At 42.1% G+C, this 17,329-nt stretch overlaps 1 protein-coding gene across 1 annotated transcript; it reads right to left on the bottom strand.

The window, feature by feature from the left end:
- Window positions 1-778: 778 nt before the first annotated feature.
- LOC119482175 (mucin-2-like) lies at window positions 779-15,575 on the bottom strand. Its single transcript, XM_037759598.1, has 3 exons — window positions 9,747-15,575; window positions 8,620-9,380; window positions 779-1,120 (listed from the first exon to the last, which is right to left on the bottom strand). The coding sequence occupies exons 1-3, from the start codon at window positions 14,335-14,337 to the stop codon at window positions 779-781; spliced, it is 5,694 nt and encodes a 1,897-aa protein (XP_037615526.1). The 5' UTR covers window positions 14,338-15,575.
- Between the last annotated feature and the right edge of the window lie 1,754 nt (window positions 15,576-17,329).

A 17,329-nucleotide genomic window follows, 5' to 3' on the forward strand; every position in this document is an offset into this window, starting at 1 on the left:
TGGTGTTGCTGTAGACATTGATCCACCTTGCGTTGATGTACTTTGAATTGCAGTTGATTCAGTAGTTTGTCTTGTAGCTGTGGGTTGTTCTGTTGTCAATGATGCTGATGTTGATGTTTGTGAAGCCACTGGATTGGTCGTTATAAATGGCACAGCTCCTGCTGAAGTTGCCGATTGTGTGTTTACAACTGTAGTTTGTGTTGGACTTTGTGATGATGAAACAACAGATGCTGTACTTTGTGTTGGTGTTGTTGATAATTCTGTTGTGAGAGGAATAGATTGTGTTGGTGTTGTTGTTGACACTGTTTCCATAGATCCTCCTGTTTGTGTTATTAATGTTGTTGCCACAGAGGGTGTAGCTGGTGTTGCTGTAGTCACTAATCCACTTTGCGTTGATGTACTTTGAATTGCAGTTGATTCAGTAGTTTGTCTTGTAGCTGTGGGTTGTTCTGTTGTTAATGCTGCTGATGTTGATGTTTGTGAAGCCACTGGATTGGTTGTGTTAGATGGCGCAGCTCCTGCTGAAGTTGCTGATTGTGTGGTTACAACTGTAGTTTGTGTTGGACTTTGTGATGATGAAACAACAGATGCTGTACTTTGTGTTGGTGTTGTTGATAATTCTGTTGTGAGAGGAATAGATTGTGTCGGTGTTGTTGTGGACACTGTTTCCACAGATCCTCCTGTTTGTGTTATCAATGTTGTTGCCACAGAGGGTGTAGCTAGTGCTCCTGTAGTCACTAATCCACTTTGTGTTGATGTACTTTGACTTGCAGTTGATTCAGTAGTTTGTCTTGTAGCTGTGGGTTGTTCTGTTGTTAATGATGGTGATGTTGATGTTTGTGAAGCCACTGGATTGGTTGTTATAGATGGCACAGCTCCTGCTGAAGTTGCCGATTGTGTGGTTACAACTGTAGTTTGTGTTGGACTTTGTGTTGATGAAACTACGGATGCTGTACTTTGTGTTGGTGTTGTTGATGAATCTATTGTGAGAGGAATAGATCGTGTTGGTGTTGTTGTGGACACTGTTTCCACAGATCCTCCGGTTTGTGTTATCAATGTCGTTGCCACAGAGGGTGTAGCTGGTGTTCCTGTAGTCACTGATCCACTTTGCGTTGATGCACTTTGAATTGCAGTTGATTCAGTAGTTTGTCCTGTAGCTGTGGGTTGTTCTGTTGTTAATGATGCTGATGTTGATGTTTGTGAAGCCACTGGATTGGTTGTTATAGATGGCACAGCTCCTGCTGAAGTTGCCGATTGTGTGGTTACAACTGTAGTTTGTGTTGGACTTTGTGGTGATGAAACAACGGATGCTGTACTTTGTGTTGGTGTTATTGATGAATCTATTGTGAGAGGAATAGATCGTGTTGGTGTTGTTGTGGACACTGTTTCCACAGATCCTCCGGTTTGTGTTATCAATGTTGTTGCCACAGAGGGTGTAGCTGGTGTTCCTGTAGTCACTGATCCACTTTGCGTTGATGTACTTTGAATTGCAGTTGATTCAGTAGTTTGTCTTGTAGCTGTGGATTGTTCTGTTGTTAATGATGCAGACGTTGATGTTTGTGAAGCCACTGGATTGGTTGTTATAGATGGCCCAGCTCCTGCTGAAGTTGCTGATTGTGTGGTTACAACTGTAGTTTGTGTTGGACTTTGTGGTGATGAAACAACGGATGCTGTACTTTGTGTTGGTGTTGTTGATGATTCTGTTGTGAGTGGAATAGATTGTGTTGGTGTTGTTGTGGATACTGTTTCCACAGATCCTCCTGTTTGTGTTATCAATGTTGTTGCCACAGAGGGTGTAGCTGGTGTTGCTGTAGACAATGATCCACTTTGCGTTGATGTACTTTGGATTACAGTTGATTCAGTAGTTTGTCTTGTAGCTGTGGGTTGTTCTGTTGTTAATGATGCTGATGTTGATGTTTGTGAAGCCACTGGATTGGTTGTTATAGATGGCACAGCTCCTGCTGAAGTTGCCGATTGTGTGGTTACAACTGTAGTTTGTGTTGGACTTTGTGGTGATGAAACAACGGATGCTGTACTTTGTGTTGGTGTTGTTGATGAATCTATTGTGAGAGGAATAGATCGTGTTGGTGTTGTTGTGGACACTGTTTCCACAGATCCTCCGGTTTGTGTTATCAATGTCGTTGCCACAGAGGGTGTAGCTGGTGTTCCTTTAGTCACTGATCCACTTTGCGTTGATGCACTTTGAATTGCAGTTGATTCAGTAGTTTGTCTTGTAGCTGTGGATTGTTCTGTTGTTAATGATGCTGACGTTGATGTTTGTGAAGCCACTGGATTGGTTGTTATAGATGGCACAGCTCCTGCTGAAGTTGCCGATTGTGTGGTTACAACTGTAGTTTGTGTTGGACTTTGTGGTGATGAAACAACGGATGCTGTACTTTGTGTTGGTGTTGTTGATGATTCTGTTGTGAGTGGAATAGATTGTGTTGGTGTTGTTGTGGATACTGTTTCCACAGATCCTCCGGTTTGTGTTATCAATGTTGTTGCCACAGAGGGTGTAGCTGGTGTTGCTGTAGACAATGATCCACTTTGCGTTGATGTACTTTGGATTGCAGTTGATTCAGTAGTTTGTCTTGTAGCTGTGGGTTGTTCTGTTGTTAATGATGCTGATGTTGAGGTTTGTGAAGCCACTGGATTAGTTGTTATAGATGGTGCAGTTCCTTCTGAAGTTGCTGATTGTGTGGTTACAACTGTAGTTTGTGTTGGATTTTGTGGTGATGAAACAACAGATCCTGTAATTTGTGTTGGTGTTGTTGATGATTCTGTTGTGAGTGGAATAGATTGTGTTGGTGTTGTTGTGGATACTGTTTCCACAGATCCTCCTGTTTGTGTTATCAATGTTGTTGCCACAGAGGGTGTAGCTGGTGTTGCTGTAGACAATGATCCACTTTGCGTTGATGTACTTTGGATTACAGTTGATTCAGTAGTTTGTCTTGTAGCTGTGGGTTGTTCTGTTGTTAATGATGCTGATGTTGATGTTTGTGAAGCCACTGGATTGGTTGTTATAGATGGCACAGCTCCTGCTGAAGTTGCCGATTGTGTGGTTACAACTGTAGTTTGTGTTGGACTTTGTGGTGATGAAACAACGGATGCTGTACTTTGTGTTGGTGTTGTTGATGAATCTATTGTGAGAGGAATAGATCGTGTTGGTGTTGTTGTGGACACTGTTTCCACAGATCCTCCGGTTTGTGTTATCAATGTCGTTGCCACAGAGGGTGTAGCTGGTGTTCCTGTTGTCACTGATCCACTTTGCGTTGATGTACTTTGAATTGCAGTTGATTCAGTAGTTTGTCTTGTAGCTGTGGATTGTTCTGTTGTTAATGATGCTGACGTTGATGTTTGTGAAGCCACTGGATTGGTTGTTATAGATGGCACAGCTCCTGCTGAAGTTGCCGATTGTGTGGTTACAACTGTAGTTTGTGTTGGACTTTGTGGTGATGAAACAACGGATGCTGTACTTTGTGTTGGTGTTGTTGATGATTCTGTTGTGAGTGGAATAGATTGTGTTGGTGTTGTTGTGGATACTGTTTCCACAGATCCTCCGGTTTGTGTTATCAATGTTGTTGCCACAGAGGGTGTAGCTGGTGTTGCTGTAGACAATGATCCACTTTGCGTTGATGTACTTTGGATTGCAGTTGATTCAGTAGTTTGTCTTGTAGCTGTGGGTTGTTCTGTTGTTAATGATGCTGATGTTGAGGTTTGTGAAGCCACTGGATTAGTTGTTATAGATGGTGCAGTTCCTTCTGAAGTTGCTGATTGTGTGGTTACAACTGTAGTTTGTGTTGGATTTTGTGGTGATGAAACAACAGATCCTGTAATTTGTGTTGGTGTTGTTGATGATTCTGTTGTGAGTGGAATAGATTGTGTTGGTGTTGTTGTGGATACTGTTTCCACAGATCCTCCTGTTTGTGTTATCAATGTTGTTGCCACAGAGGGTGTAGCTGGTGTTGCTGTAGACAATGATCCACTTTGCGTTGATGTACTTTGGATTACAGTTGATTCAGTAGTTTGTCTTGTAGCTGTGGGTTGTTCTGTTGTTAATGATGCTGATGTTGATGTTTGTGAAGCCACTGGATTGGTTGTTATAGATGGCACAGCTCCTGCTGAAGTTGCCGATTGTGTGGTTACAACTGTAGTTTGTGTTGGACTTTGTGGTGATGAAACAACGGATGCTGTACTTTGTGTTGGTGTTGTTGATGAATCTATTGTGAGAGGAATAGATCGTGTTGGTGTTGTTGTGGACACTGTTTCCACAGATCCTCCGGTTTGTGTTATCAATGTCGTTGCCACAGAGGGTGTAGCTGGTGTTCCTTTAGTCACTGATCCACTTTGCGTTGATGCACTTTGAATTGCAGTTGATTCAGTAGTTTGTCTTGTAGCTGTGGGTTGTTCTGTTGTTAATGATGCTGATGTTGAGGTTTGTGAAGCCACTGGATTGGTTGTTATAGATGGCACAGCTCCTGCTGAAGTTGCCGATTGTGTGGTTACAACTGTAGTTTGTGTTGGACTTTGTGGTGATGAAACAACGGATGCTGTACTTTGTGTTGGTGTTGTTGATGATTCTGTTGTGAGTGGAATAGATTGTGTTGGTGTTGTTGTGGATACTGTTTCCACAGATCCTCCGGTTTGTGTTATCAATGTTGTTGCCACAGAGGGTGTAGCTGGTGTTGCTGTAGACAATGATCCACTTTGCGTTGATGTACTTTGGATTGCAGTTGATTCAGTAGTTTGTCTTGTAGCTGTGGGTTGTTCTGTTGTTAATGATGCTGATGTTGAGGTTTGTGAAGCCACTGGATTAGTTGTTATAGATGGTGCAGTTCCTTCTGAAGTTGCTGATTGTGTGGTTACAACTGTAGTTTGTGTTGGATTTTGTGGTGATGAAACAACAGATCCTGTAATTTGTGTTGGTGTTGTTGATGATTCTGTTGTGAGTGGAATAGATTGTGTTGGTGTTGTTGTGGACACTGTTTCCATAAATTCTCCTGTTTGTGTTATCAATGTTGTTGCCACAGAGGGTGTAGCTGGTGTTGCTGTAGTCACTAATCCACTTTGCGTTGATGTACTTTGAATTGCAGTTGATTCAGTAGTTTGTCTTGTAACTGTGGGTTGTTCTGTTGTTAATGATGCTGATGTTGATGTTTGTGAAGCCACTGGATTGATTGTTATAGATGGCACAGCTCCTGCTGAAGTTTCCGATTGTGTGGTTACAACTGTAGTTTGTGTTGGACTTTGTGGTGATGAAACAACGGATGCTGTACTTTGTGTTGGTGTTGTTGATGAATCTATTGTGAGAGGAATAGATTGTGTTGGTGTTGTTGTGGACACTGTTTCCACAGATCCTCCAGTTTGTGTTATCAATGTCGTTGCCACAGAGGGTGTAGCTGGTGTTCCAGTAGTCACTGATCCACTTTGCGTTGATGCACTTTGAATTGCAGTTGATTCAGTAGTTTGTCTTGTAGCTGTGGATTGTTCTGTTGTTAATGATGCAGACGTTGATGTTTGTGAAGCCACTGGATTGGTTGTTATAGATGGCCCAGCTCCTGCTGAAGTTGCTGATTGTGTGGTTACAACTGTAGTTTGTGTTGGACTTTGTGGTGATGAAACAACGGATGCTGTACTTTGTGTTGGTGTTGTTGATGATTCTATTGTGAGAGGAATAGATCGTGTTGGTGTTGTTGTGGACACTGTTTCCACAGATCCTCCGGTTTGTGTTATCAATGTTGTTGCCACAGAGGGTGTAGCTGGTGTTGCTGTAGACAATGATCCACTTTGCGTTGATGTACTTTGGATTGCAGTTGATTCAGTAGTTTGTCTTGTATCTGTGGGTTGTTCTGTTGTTAGTGATGCTGATGTTGATGTTTGTGAAGCCACTGGATTGGTTGTGTTAGATGGCGCAGCTCCTGCTGAAGTTGCCGATTGTGTGGTTACAACTGTAGTTTGTGTTGGACTTTGTGACGATGAAACAACAGATGTTGTACTTTGTGTTGGTGTTGTTGATGAATCTATTGTGAGAGGAATAGATTGTGTTGGTGTTGTTGTGGACACTGTTTCCACAGATCCTCTGTTTTGTGTTATCAATGTCGTCGCTACAGAGGGTGTAGCTCGTGTTCCTGTGGTCACTGATCCACGTTGCGTTGATGTACTTTGACTTGCAGTTGATTTAGTAGTTTGTCTTGTAGCTGTGGGTTGTTCTGTTGTTAATGATGCTGATGTTGATGTTTGTGAAGCCACTGGATTGGTCGTTATAGATGGCACAGATCCTGCTGAAGTTGCCGATTGTGTGTTTACAACTGTAGTTTGTGTTGGACTTTGTGGTGATGAAACAATGGATGCTGTACTTTGTGTTGGTGTTGTTGATGATTCGGTTGTGAGTGGAATAGATTGTGTTGGTGTTGTTGTGGACACTGTTTCCATAGATCCTCCTGTTTGTGTTATTAATGTTGTTGCCACAGAGGGTGTAGCTGGTGTTGCTGTAGTCACTAATCCACTTTGCGTTGATGTACTTTGAATTGCAGTTGATTCAGTAGTTTGTCTTGTAGCTGTGGGTTGTTCTGTTGTTAATGCTGCTGATGTTGATGTTTGTGAAGCCACTGGATTGGTTGTGTTAGATGGCGCAGCTCCTGCTGAAGTTGCTGATTGTGTGGTTACAACTGTAGTTTGTGTTGGACTTTGTGATGATGAAACAACAGATGCTGTACTTTGTGTTGGTGTTGTTGATGAATCTATTGTGAGAGGAATAGATTGTGTTGGTGTTGTTGTGGACACTGTTTCCACAGATCCTCCGGTTTGTGTATTCAATGTCGTTGCTACAGAGGGTGTAGCTGGTGTTGCTGTAGTCACTGATCCACTTTGCGTTGATGTACTTTGAATTGCAGTTGATTCAGTAGTTTGTGTTGTAGCTGTGGGTTGTTCTGTTGTTAATGATGCTGATGTTGATGTTTGTGAAGCCACTGGATTGGTCATTATAGATTGCACAAATCCTGCTGAAGTTGCCGATTGTGTGTTTACAACTGTAGTTTGTGTTGGACTTTGTGGTGATGAAACAATGGATGCTGTACTTTGTGTTGGTGTTGTTGATGATTCTATTGTGAGAGGAATAGATTGTGTTTGTGTTGTTGTGGACACTGTTTCCACAGATCCTCCTGTTTGTGTTATCAATGTTGTTGCCACAGAGGGTGTAGCTAGTGCTCCTGTAGTCACTAATCCACTTTGTGTTGATGTACTTTGACTTGCAGTTGATTCAGTAGTTTGTCTTGTAGCTGTGGGTTGTTCTGTTGTTAATGATGGTGATGTTGATGTTTGTGAAGCCACTGGATTGGTTGTTATAGATGGCACAGCTCCTGCTGAAGTTGCCGATTGTGTGGTTACAACTGTAGTTTGTGTTGGACTTTGTGTTGATGAAACTACGGATGCTGTACTTTGTGTTGGTGTTGTTGATGAATCTATTGTGAGAGGAATAGATCGTGTTGGTGTTGTTGTGGACACTGTTTCCACAGATCCTCCGGTTTGTGTTATCAATGTTGTTGCCACAGAGGGTGTAGCTGGTGTTCCTGTAGTCACTGATCCACTTTGCGTTGATGCACTTTGAATTGCAGTTGATTCAGTAGTTTGTCCTGTAGCTGTGGGTTGTTCTGTTGTTAATGATGCTGATGTTGATGTTTGTGAAGCCACTGGATTGGTTGTTATAGATGGCACAGCTCCTGCTGAATTTGCCGATTGTGTGGTTACAACTGTAGTTTGTGTTGGACTTTGTGGTGATGAAACAACGGATGCTGTACTTTGTGTTGGTGTTATTGATGAATCTATTGTGAGAGGAATAGATCGTGTTGGTGTTGTTGTGGACACTGTTTCCACAGATCCTCCAGTTTGTGTTATCAATGTTGTTGCCACAGAGGGTGTAGCTGGTGTTCCTGTAGTCACTGATCCACTTTGCGTTGATGCACTTTGAATTGCAGTTGATTCAGTAGTTTGTCTTGTAGCTGTGGATTGTTCTGTTGTTAATGATGCTGACGTTGATGTTTGTGAAGCCACTGGATTGGTTGTTATAGATGGCACAGCTCCTGCTGAAGTTGCCGATTGTGTGGTTACAACTTTAGTTTGTGTTGGACTTTGTGGTGATGAAACAACGGATGCTGTACTTTGTGTTGGTGTTGTTGATGATTCTGTTGTGAGTGGAATAGATTGTGTTGGTGTTGTTGTGGATACTGTTTCCACAGATCCTCCGGTTTGTGTTATCAATGTTGTTGCCACAGAGGGTGTAGCTGGTGTTGCTGTAGACAATGATCCACTTTGCGTTGATGTACTTTGGATTGCAGTTGATTCAGTAGTTTGTCTTGTAGTTGTGTGTTGTTCTGTTGTCAATGATGCCGATGTTTGTGAAGCCAATGGTTTGGTTCTGTTAGATAGCGGAGCTCCTGCTGAAGTTGCTGATTGTGTGGTTACAACTGTGGTTTGTGTTGGACTTTCTGGTGATGAAACAACGGATGCTGTACTTTGTGTTGGTGTTGTTGATGATTCTGTTATGAGTGGAATAAATGGTGTTGGTGTTGTTGTGGACACTTTTTCCACAGATCCTCTGGTTTGTGTTATCAATGTCGTTGCCACAGAGGGTGTAGCTGCTGTTCCTGTAGTCACTGATCCACTTTGCGTTGATGTACTTTCACTTGCAGTTGATTTAGTAGTTTGTCTTGTAGCTGTGGGTTGTTCTGTTGTTAATGATGCTGATGTTGATGTTTGTGAAGCCACTGAATTAGTTGTTGTAGATGGCACAGCTCCTGCTGAAGTTGCTGATTGTGTGGTTACAACTGTAGTTTGTGTTGGACTTTGTGGTGATGAAACAACGGATGCTGTACTTTGTGTTGGTGTTGTTGATGATTCTGTTGTGAGTGGAATAGATTGTGTTGGTGTTGTTGTGGACACTGTTTCCACAGATCCTCCGGTTTGTGTTATTAATGTCGTTGCCACAGAGGGTGTAGCTGGTGTTCCTGTAATCAGTGATCCACTTTGCGTTGATGCACTTTGAATTGCAGTTGATTCCGTAGTTTGTCTTGTAGCTGTGGATTGTTCCGTTGTTAATGATGCTGATGTTGATGTTTGTGAAGCCACTGGATTAGTTGTAATAGATGGTGCAGTTCCTGCTGAAATTGCTGATTGTGTGGTTACAACTGTAGTTTGTGTTGGACTTTGTGGTGATGAAACAACAGATGCTGTACTTTGTGTTGGTGTTGTTGATGATTCTGTTGTGAGAGGAATAGATTGTGTTGGTGTTGTTGTGGACACTGTTTCCACAGATCCTCCTGTTTGTTTTATCAATGTTGTTGCCACAGAGGGTGTAGCTGGTGTTGCTGTAGACATTGATCCACCTTGCGTTGATGTACGTTGAATTGCAGTTGATTCAGTAGTATGTCTTGTAGCTGTGGGTTGTTCTGTTGTTAATGATGCTGATGTTGATGTTTGTGAAGCCACTGTATTGGTTGTTATAGATGGCACAGATCCTGCTGAAGTTGCCGATTGTGTGTTTACAACTGTAGTTTGTGTTGGACTTTGTGGTGATGAAACAACGGATGCTGTACTTTGTGTTGTTGTTGTTGATGATTCTGTTGTGAGTGGAATAAATGGTGTTGGTGTTGGTGTTGTTGTGGACATTTTTTCCACAGATCCTCTGGTTTGTGTTATCAATGTCGTTGCCACAGAGGGTGTAGCTGGTGTTTCTGTAGTCACTAATCCACTTTGCGTTGATGTACTTTCACTTGGAGTTGATTCAGTAGTTTGTCTTGTAGCTGTGGGTTGTTCTGTTGTTAATGATGCTGATGTTGATGTTTGTGAAGCCACTGGATTGGTTGTGTTTGATGGCGCAGCTCCTGCTGAAGTTGCCGATTGTGCGGTTACAACTGTAGTTTGTGTTGGACTTTGTGGTGATGAAACAACAGATGCTGTACTTTGTGTTGTTGTTGTTGATGAATCTTTTGTGAGAGGAATAGATTGTGTTGGTCTTGTTGTGGAAACTGTTTCCACAGATCCTCTGGTTTGTGTTATCAATGTCGTTGCCACAGAGGGTGTAGCTGGTGTTCCTTTAGTCACTGATCCACTTTGCGTTGATGCACTTTGAATTGCAGTTGATTCAGTAGTTTGTCTTGTAGCTGTGGATTGTTCTGTTGTTAATGATGCTGACGTTGATGTTTGTGAAGCCACTGGATTGGTTGTTATAGATGGCACAGCTCCTGCTGAAGTTGCTGATTGTGTGGTTACAACTGTAGTTTGTGTTGGACTTTGTGGTGATAAAACAATGGATGCTGTACTTTGTGTTGGTGTTGTTGATGATTCTGTTGTGAGTGGAATAGATTGTGTTGGTGTTGTTGTGGACACTGTTTCCACAGATCCTCTGGTTTGTGTTATCAATGTCGTTGCCACAGAGGGTGTAGCTGGTGTTCCTGTAGTCACTGATCCACTTTGCGTTGATGTACTTTCACTTGCAGTTGATTCAGTAGTTTGTCTTGTAGCTGTGGGTTGTTTTGTTGTTAATGATGCTGACGTTGATGTTTGTGAAGCCACTGGATTAGTTATAGATTGTGCAGTTCCTGCTGATGTTGCTGATTGTGTGGTTATAACTGTAGTTTGTGTTGGACTTTGTGGTGATGAAACAACAGATGCTGTACTTTGTGTTGGTGTTGTTGATGATTCTGTTGTGAGTGGAATAGATTGTGTTGGTGTTGTTGTGGACACTGTTTCCACAGATCCTCCTGTTTGTTTTATCAATGTTGTTGCCACAGAGGGTGTAGCTGGTGTTGCTGTAGACAATAATCCACTTTGCATTGATGTACTTTGAATTGCAGTTGATTCAGTAATTTGTCTTGTAGCTGTGGGTTGTTCTATTGTTAATGATGCTGATGTTGATGTTTGTGAAGCCACTGGATTGGTTGTTATAGATGGCGCAGCTCCTGCTGAAGTTGCCGATTGTGTAGTTACAACTGTAGTTTGTGTTGGACTTTGAGGTGATGAATCAACGGATGCTGTACTTTGTGTTGGTGTTGTTGATGAATATATTGTGAGAGGAATTGATTGTCTTGGTGTTGTTGTGGACACTGTTTCCACAGATCTTGTGTTTTGTGTTATCAATGTCGTTGCTACAGAGGGTGTAGCTGGTGTTCCTGTGGTCACTGATCCACTTTGCGTTGATGTACTTTGATTCGCAGTTAAATCAGTAGTTTGTGTTGTAGCTGTGGGTTGTTCTGTTGTTAATGATGCTGATGTTGATGTTTGTGAAGCCACTGGATTAGTTGTAATAGATGGTGCAGTTCCTGCTGAAGTTGCTGATTGTGTGGTTACAACTGTAGTTTGTGTTGGACTTTGTGTTGATGAAACAACAGATGCTGTACTTTGTGTTGGTGTTGTTGATGATTCTGTTGTGAGAGGAATAGATTGTGTTGGTGTTGTTGTGGACACTGTTTCCACAGATCCTCCTGTTTGTTTTATCAATGTTGTTGCCACAGAGGGTGTAGCTGGTGTTGCTGTAGACATTGATCCACCTTGCGTTGATGTACTTTGAATTGCAGTTGATTCAGTAGTTTGTCTTGTAGCTGTGGGTTGTTCTGTTGTTAATGATGCTGATGTTGATGTTTGTGAAGCCACTGGATTGGTTGTTATAGATGGCACAGATCCTGCTGAAGTTGCCGATTGTGTGTTTACAACTTTAGTTTGTGTTGGACTTTGTGGTGATGAAACAACGGATGCTGTACTTTGTGTTGTTGTTGTTGATGATTCTGTTGTGAGTGGAATAAATGGTGTTGGTGTTGTTGTGGACATTTTTTCCACAGATCCTCTGGTTTGTGTTATCAATGTCGTTGCCACAGAGGGTGTAGCTGGTGTTCCTGTAGTCACTAATCCACTTTGCGTTGATGTACTTTCACTTGCAGTTGATTCAGTAGTTTGTCTTGTAGCTGTGGGTTGTTCTGTTGTTAATGATGCTGATGTTGATGTTTGTGAAGCCACTGGATTGGTTGTGTTTGATGGCGCAGCTCCTGCTGAAGTTGCCGATTGTGCGGTTACAACTGTAGTTTGTGTTGGACTTTGTGGTGATGAAACAACAGATGCTGTACTTTGTGTTGTTGTTGTTGATGAATCTTTTGTGAGAGGAATAGATTGTGTTGGTCTTGTTGTGGAAACTGTTTCCACAGATCCTCTGGTTTGTGTTATCAATGTCGTTGCCACAGAGGGTGTAGCTGGTGTTCCTTTAGTCACTGATCCACTTTGCGTTGATGCACTTTGAATTGCAGTTGATTCAGTAGTTTGTCTTGTAGCTGTGGATTGTTCTGTTGTTAATGATGCTGACGTTGATGTTTGTGAAGCCACTGGATTGGTTGTTATAGATGGCACAGCTCCTGCTGAAGTTGCTGATTGTGTGGTTACAACTGTAGTTTGTGTTGGACTTTGTGGTGATAAAACAATGGATGCTGTACTTTGTGTTGGTGTTGTTGATGATTCTGTTGTGAGTGGAATAGATGGTGTTGGTGTTGTTGTGGACACTGTTTCCACAGATCCTCTGGTTTGTGTTATCAATGTCGTTGCCACAGAGGGTGTAGCTGGTGTTCCTGTAGTCACTGATCCACTTTGCGTTGATGTACTTTCACTTGCAGTTGATTCAGTAGTTTGTCTTGTAGCTGTGGGTTGTTCTGTTGTTAATGATGCTGACGTTGATGTTTGTGAAGCCACTGGATTGGTTGTTATAGATGGCACAGCTCCTGTTGAAGTTGCCGATTGTGTGGTTACAACTGTAGTTTGTGTTGGACTTTGCGGTGATGAAACAACGGATGCTGTACTTTGTGTTGGTTTTGTTGATGAATCTATTGTGAGAGGAATGGATTGTGTTGGTGTTGTTGTGGACACTGTTTCCACAGATCCTCCTGTTTGTGTTATCAATGTTGTTGCCACAGAGGGTGTAGCTGGTGTTGCTGTAGACAATGTTCCACTTTGCGTTGATGTACTTTGAATTGCAGTTGATTCAGTAGTTTGTCTTGCACCTGTGGGTTGTTCTGTTGTTAATGATGCTGATGTTGATGTTTGTGAAGCCACTGGATTAGTTATAGATTGTGCAGTTCCTGCTGAAGTTGCTGATTGTGTGGTTATAACTGTAGTTTTTGTTGGACTTTGTGGTGATGAAACAACAGATGCTGTACTTTGTGTTGGTGTTGTTGATGATTCTGTTGTGAGTGGAATAGATTGTGTTGGTGTTGTTGTGGACACTGTTTCCACAGATCCTCCTGTTTGTTTTATCAATGTTGTTGCCACAGAGGGTGTAGCTGGTGTTGCTGTAGACAATAATCCACTTTGCATTGATGTACTTTGAATTGCAGTTGATTCAGTAATTTGTCTTGTAGCTGTGGGTTGTTCTATTGTTAATGATGCTGATGTTGATGTTTGTGAAGCCACTGGATTGGTTGTTATAGATGGCGCAGCTCCTGCTGAAGTTGCCGATTGTGCGGTTATAACTGTAGTTTGTGTTGGACTTTGTGGTGATGAAACAACAGATGCTGTACTTTGTGTTGGTGTTGTTGATGATTCTGTTGTGAGTGGAATAGATTGTGTTGGTGTTGTTGTGGACACTGTTTCCACAGATCTTGTGTTTTGTGTTATCAATGTCGTTGCTACAGAGGGTGTAGCTGGTGTTCCTGTGGTCACTGATCCACTTTGCGTTGATGTACTTTGATTCGCAGTTAAATCAGTAGTTTGTGTTGTAGCTGTGGGTTGTTCTGTTGTTAATGATGCTGATGTTGATGTTTGTGAAGCCACTGGATTAGTTGTAATAGATGGTGCAGTTCCTGCTGAAGTTGCTGATTGTGTGGTTACAACTGTAGTTTGTGTTGGACTTTGTGTTGATGAAACAACAGATGCTGTACTTTGTGTTGGTGTTGTTGATGATTCTGTTGTGAGAGGAATAGATTGTGTTGGTGTTGTTGTGGACACTGTTTCCACAGATCCTCCTGTTTGTTTTATCAATGTTGTTGCCACAGAGGGTGTAGCTGGTGTTGCTGTAGACATTGATCCACCTTGCGTTGATGTACTTTGAATTGCAGTTGATTCAGTAGTTTGTCTTGTAGCTGTGGGTTGTTCTGTTGTTAATGATGCTGATGTTGATGTTTGTGAAGCCACTGGATTGGTTGTTATAGATGGCACAGATCCTGCTGAAGTTGCCGATTGTGTGTTTACAACTTTAGTTTGTGTTGGACTTTGTGGTGATGAAACAACGGATGCTGTACTTTGTGTTGTTGTTGTTGATGATTCTGTTGTGAGTGGAATAAATGGTGTTGGTGTTGTTGTGGACATTTTTTCCACAGATCCTCTGGTTTGTGTTATCAATGTCGTTGCCACAGAGGGTGTAGCTGGTGTTCCTGTAGTCACTAATCCACTTTGCGTTGATGTACTTTCACTTGCAGTTGATTCAGTAGTTTGTCTTGTAGCTGTGGGTTGTTCTGTTGTTAATGATGCTGATGTTGATGTTTGTGAAGCCACTGGATTGGTTGTGTTTGATGGCGCAGCTCCTGCTGAAGTTGCCGATTGTGCGGTTACAACTGTAGTTTGTGTTGGACTTTGTGGTGATGAAACAACAGATGCTGTACTTTGTGTTGTTGTTGTTGATGAATCTTTTGTGAGAGGAATAGATTGTGTTGGTCTTGTTGTGGAAACTGTTTCCACAGATCCTCTGGTTTGTGTTATCAATGTCGTTGCCACAGAGGGTGTAGCTGGTGTTCCTTTAGTCACTGATCCACTTTGCGTTGATGCACTTTGAATTGCAGTTGATTCAGTAGTTTGTCTTGTAGCTGTGGATTGTTCTGTTGTTAATGATGCTGACGTTGATGTTTGTGAAGCCACTGGATTGGTTGTTATAGATGGCACAGCTCCTGCTGAAGTTGCTGATTGTGTGGTTACAACTGTAGTTTGTGTTGGACTTTGTGGTGATAAAACAATGGATGCTGTACTTTGTGTTGGTGTTGTTGATGATTCTGTTGTGAGTGGAATAGATGGTGTTGGTGTTGTTGTGGACACTGTTTCCACAGATCCTCTGGTTTGTGTTATCAATGTCGTTGCCACAGAGGGTGTAGCTGGTGTTCCTGTAGTCACTGATCCACTTTGCGTTGATGTACTTTCACTTGCAGTTGATTCAGTAGTTTGTCTTGTAGCTGTGGGTTGTTCTGTTGTTAATGATGCTGACGTTGATGTTTGTGAAGCCACTGGATTGGTTGTTATAGATGGCACAGCTCCTGTTGAAGTTGCCGATTGTGTGGTTACAACTGTAGTTTGTGTTGGACTTTGCGGTGATGAAACAACGGATGCTGTACTTTGTGTTGGTTTTGTTGATGAATCTATTGTGAGAGGAATGGATTGTGTTGGTGTTGTTGTGGACACTGTTTCCACAGATCCTCCTGTTTGTGTTATCAATGTTGTTGCCACAGAGGGTGTAGCTGGTGTTGCTGTAGACAATGTTCCACTTTGCGTTGATGTACTTTGAATTGCAGTTGATTCAGTAGTTTGTCTTGCACCTGTGGGTTGTTCTGTTGTTAATGATGCTGATGTTGATGTTTGTGAAGCCACTGGATTAGTTATAGATTGTGCAGTTCCTGCTGAAGTTGCCGATTGTGCGGTTATAACTGTAGTTTGTGTTGGACTTTGTGGTGATGAAACAACAGATGCTGTACTTTGTGTTGGTGTTGTTGATGATTCTGTTGTGAGTGGAATAGATTGTGTTGGTGTTGTTGTGGACACTGTTTCCACAGATCCTCCTGTTTGTTTTATCAATGTTGTTGCCACAGAGGGTGTAGCTGGTGTTGCTGTAGACAATAATCCACTTTGCATTGATGTACTTTGAATTGCAGTTGATTCAGTAATTTGTCTTGTAGCTGGGGGTTGTTCTATTGTTAATGATGCTGATGTTGATGTTTGTGAAGCCACTGGATTGGTTGTTATAGATGGCGCAGCTCCTGCTGAAGTTGCCGATTGTGTAGTTACAACTGTAGTTTGTGTTGGACTTTGAGGTGATGAATCAACGGATGCTGTACTTTGTGTTGGTGTTGTTGATGAATATATTGTGAGAGGAATTGATTGTCTTGGTGTTGTTGTGGACACTGTTTCCACAGATCTTGTGTTTTGTGTTATCAATGTCGTTGCTACAGAGGGTGTAGCTGGTGTTCCTGTGGTCACTGATCCACTTTGCGTTGATGTACTTTGATTCGCAGTTAAATCAGTAGTTTGTGTTGTAGCTGTGGGTTGTTCTGTTGTTAATGATGCTGATGTTGATGTTTGTGAAGCCACTGGATTAGTTGGTATAGATGGTACAGCTCCTGCTGAAGTTGCTGATTGTGTGGATACAACTGTAGTTTGTGTTGGACTTTGTGTTGATGAAACAACGGATGCTGTACTTTTTGTTGGTGTTGGTGTTGTTGATGAATCTATTGTGAGAAGAATGATTTGTGTTGGTGTTGTTGTGGACACTGTTTCCACAGATCCTCTGGTTTGTGTTACCAATGTTGTTGCCACAGAGGGTGTAGCTGGTGTTCCTGAAGTCACTGATCCACTTTGCGTTGATGTACTTTGAATTGCAGTTGATTCAGTAGTTTGTCTTGTAGTTGTGTGTTGTTCTGTTGTCAATGATGCCGATGTTTGTGAAGCCAATGGTTTGGTTCTGTTAGATAGCGCAGCTCCTGCTGAAGTTGCTGATTGTGTGGTTACAACTGTGGTTTGTGTTGGACTTTCTGGTGATGAAACAACGGATGCTGTACTTTGTGTTGTTGTTGTTGATGATTCTGTTGTGAGTGGAATAAATGGTGTTGGTGTTGTTGTCGACATTTTTTCCACAGATCCTCTGGTTTGTGTTATCAATGTCGTTGCCACAGAGGGTGTAGCTGGTGTTCCTGTAGTCACTGATCCACTTTGCGTTGATGTACTTTCACTTGCAGTTGATTCAGTAGTTTGTCTTGTAGCTGTGGGTTGTTCTGTTGTTAATGATGGTGATGTTGATGTTTGTGAAGCCACTGGATTGGTTGTGTTAGATGGCGCAGCTCCTGCTGAAGTTGCCGATTGTGCGGTTACAACTGTAGTTTGTGTTGGACTTTGTGGTGATGAAACAACAGATGCTGTACTTTGTGTTGTTGTTGATGATGAATCTTTTGTGAGAGGAATAGATTGTGTTGGTCTTGTTGTGGAAACTGTTTCCACAGATCCTCTGGTTTGTGTTATCAATGTCGTTGCCACAGAGGGTGTAGCTGGTGTTCCTTTAGTCACTGATCCACTTTGCGTTGATGCACTTTGAATTGCAGTTGAT

This window comes from Sebastes umbrosus, chromosome 22, assembly GCF_015220745.1.
Source record: "Sebastes umbrosus isolate fSebUmb1 chromosome 22, fSebUmb1.pri, whole genome shotgun sequence".
NCBI classification, from domain to species: Eukaryota; Metazoa; Chordata; class Actinopteri; order Perciformes; family Sebastidae; genus Sebastes; species Sebastes umbrosus.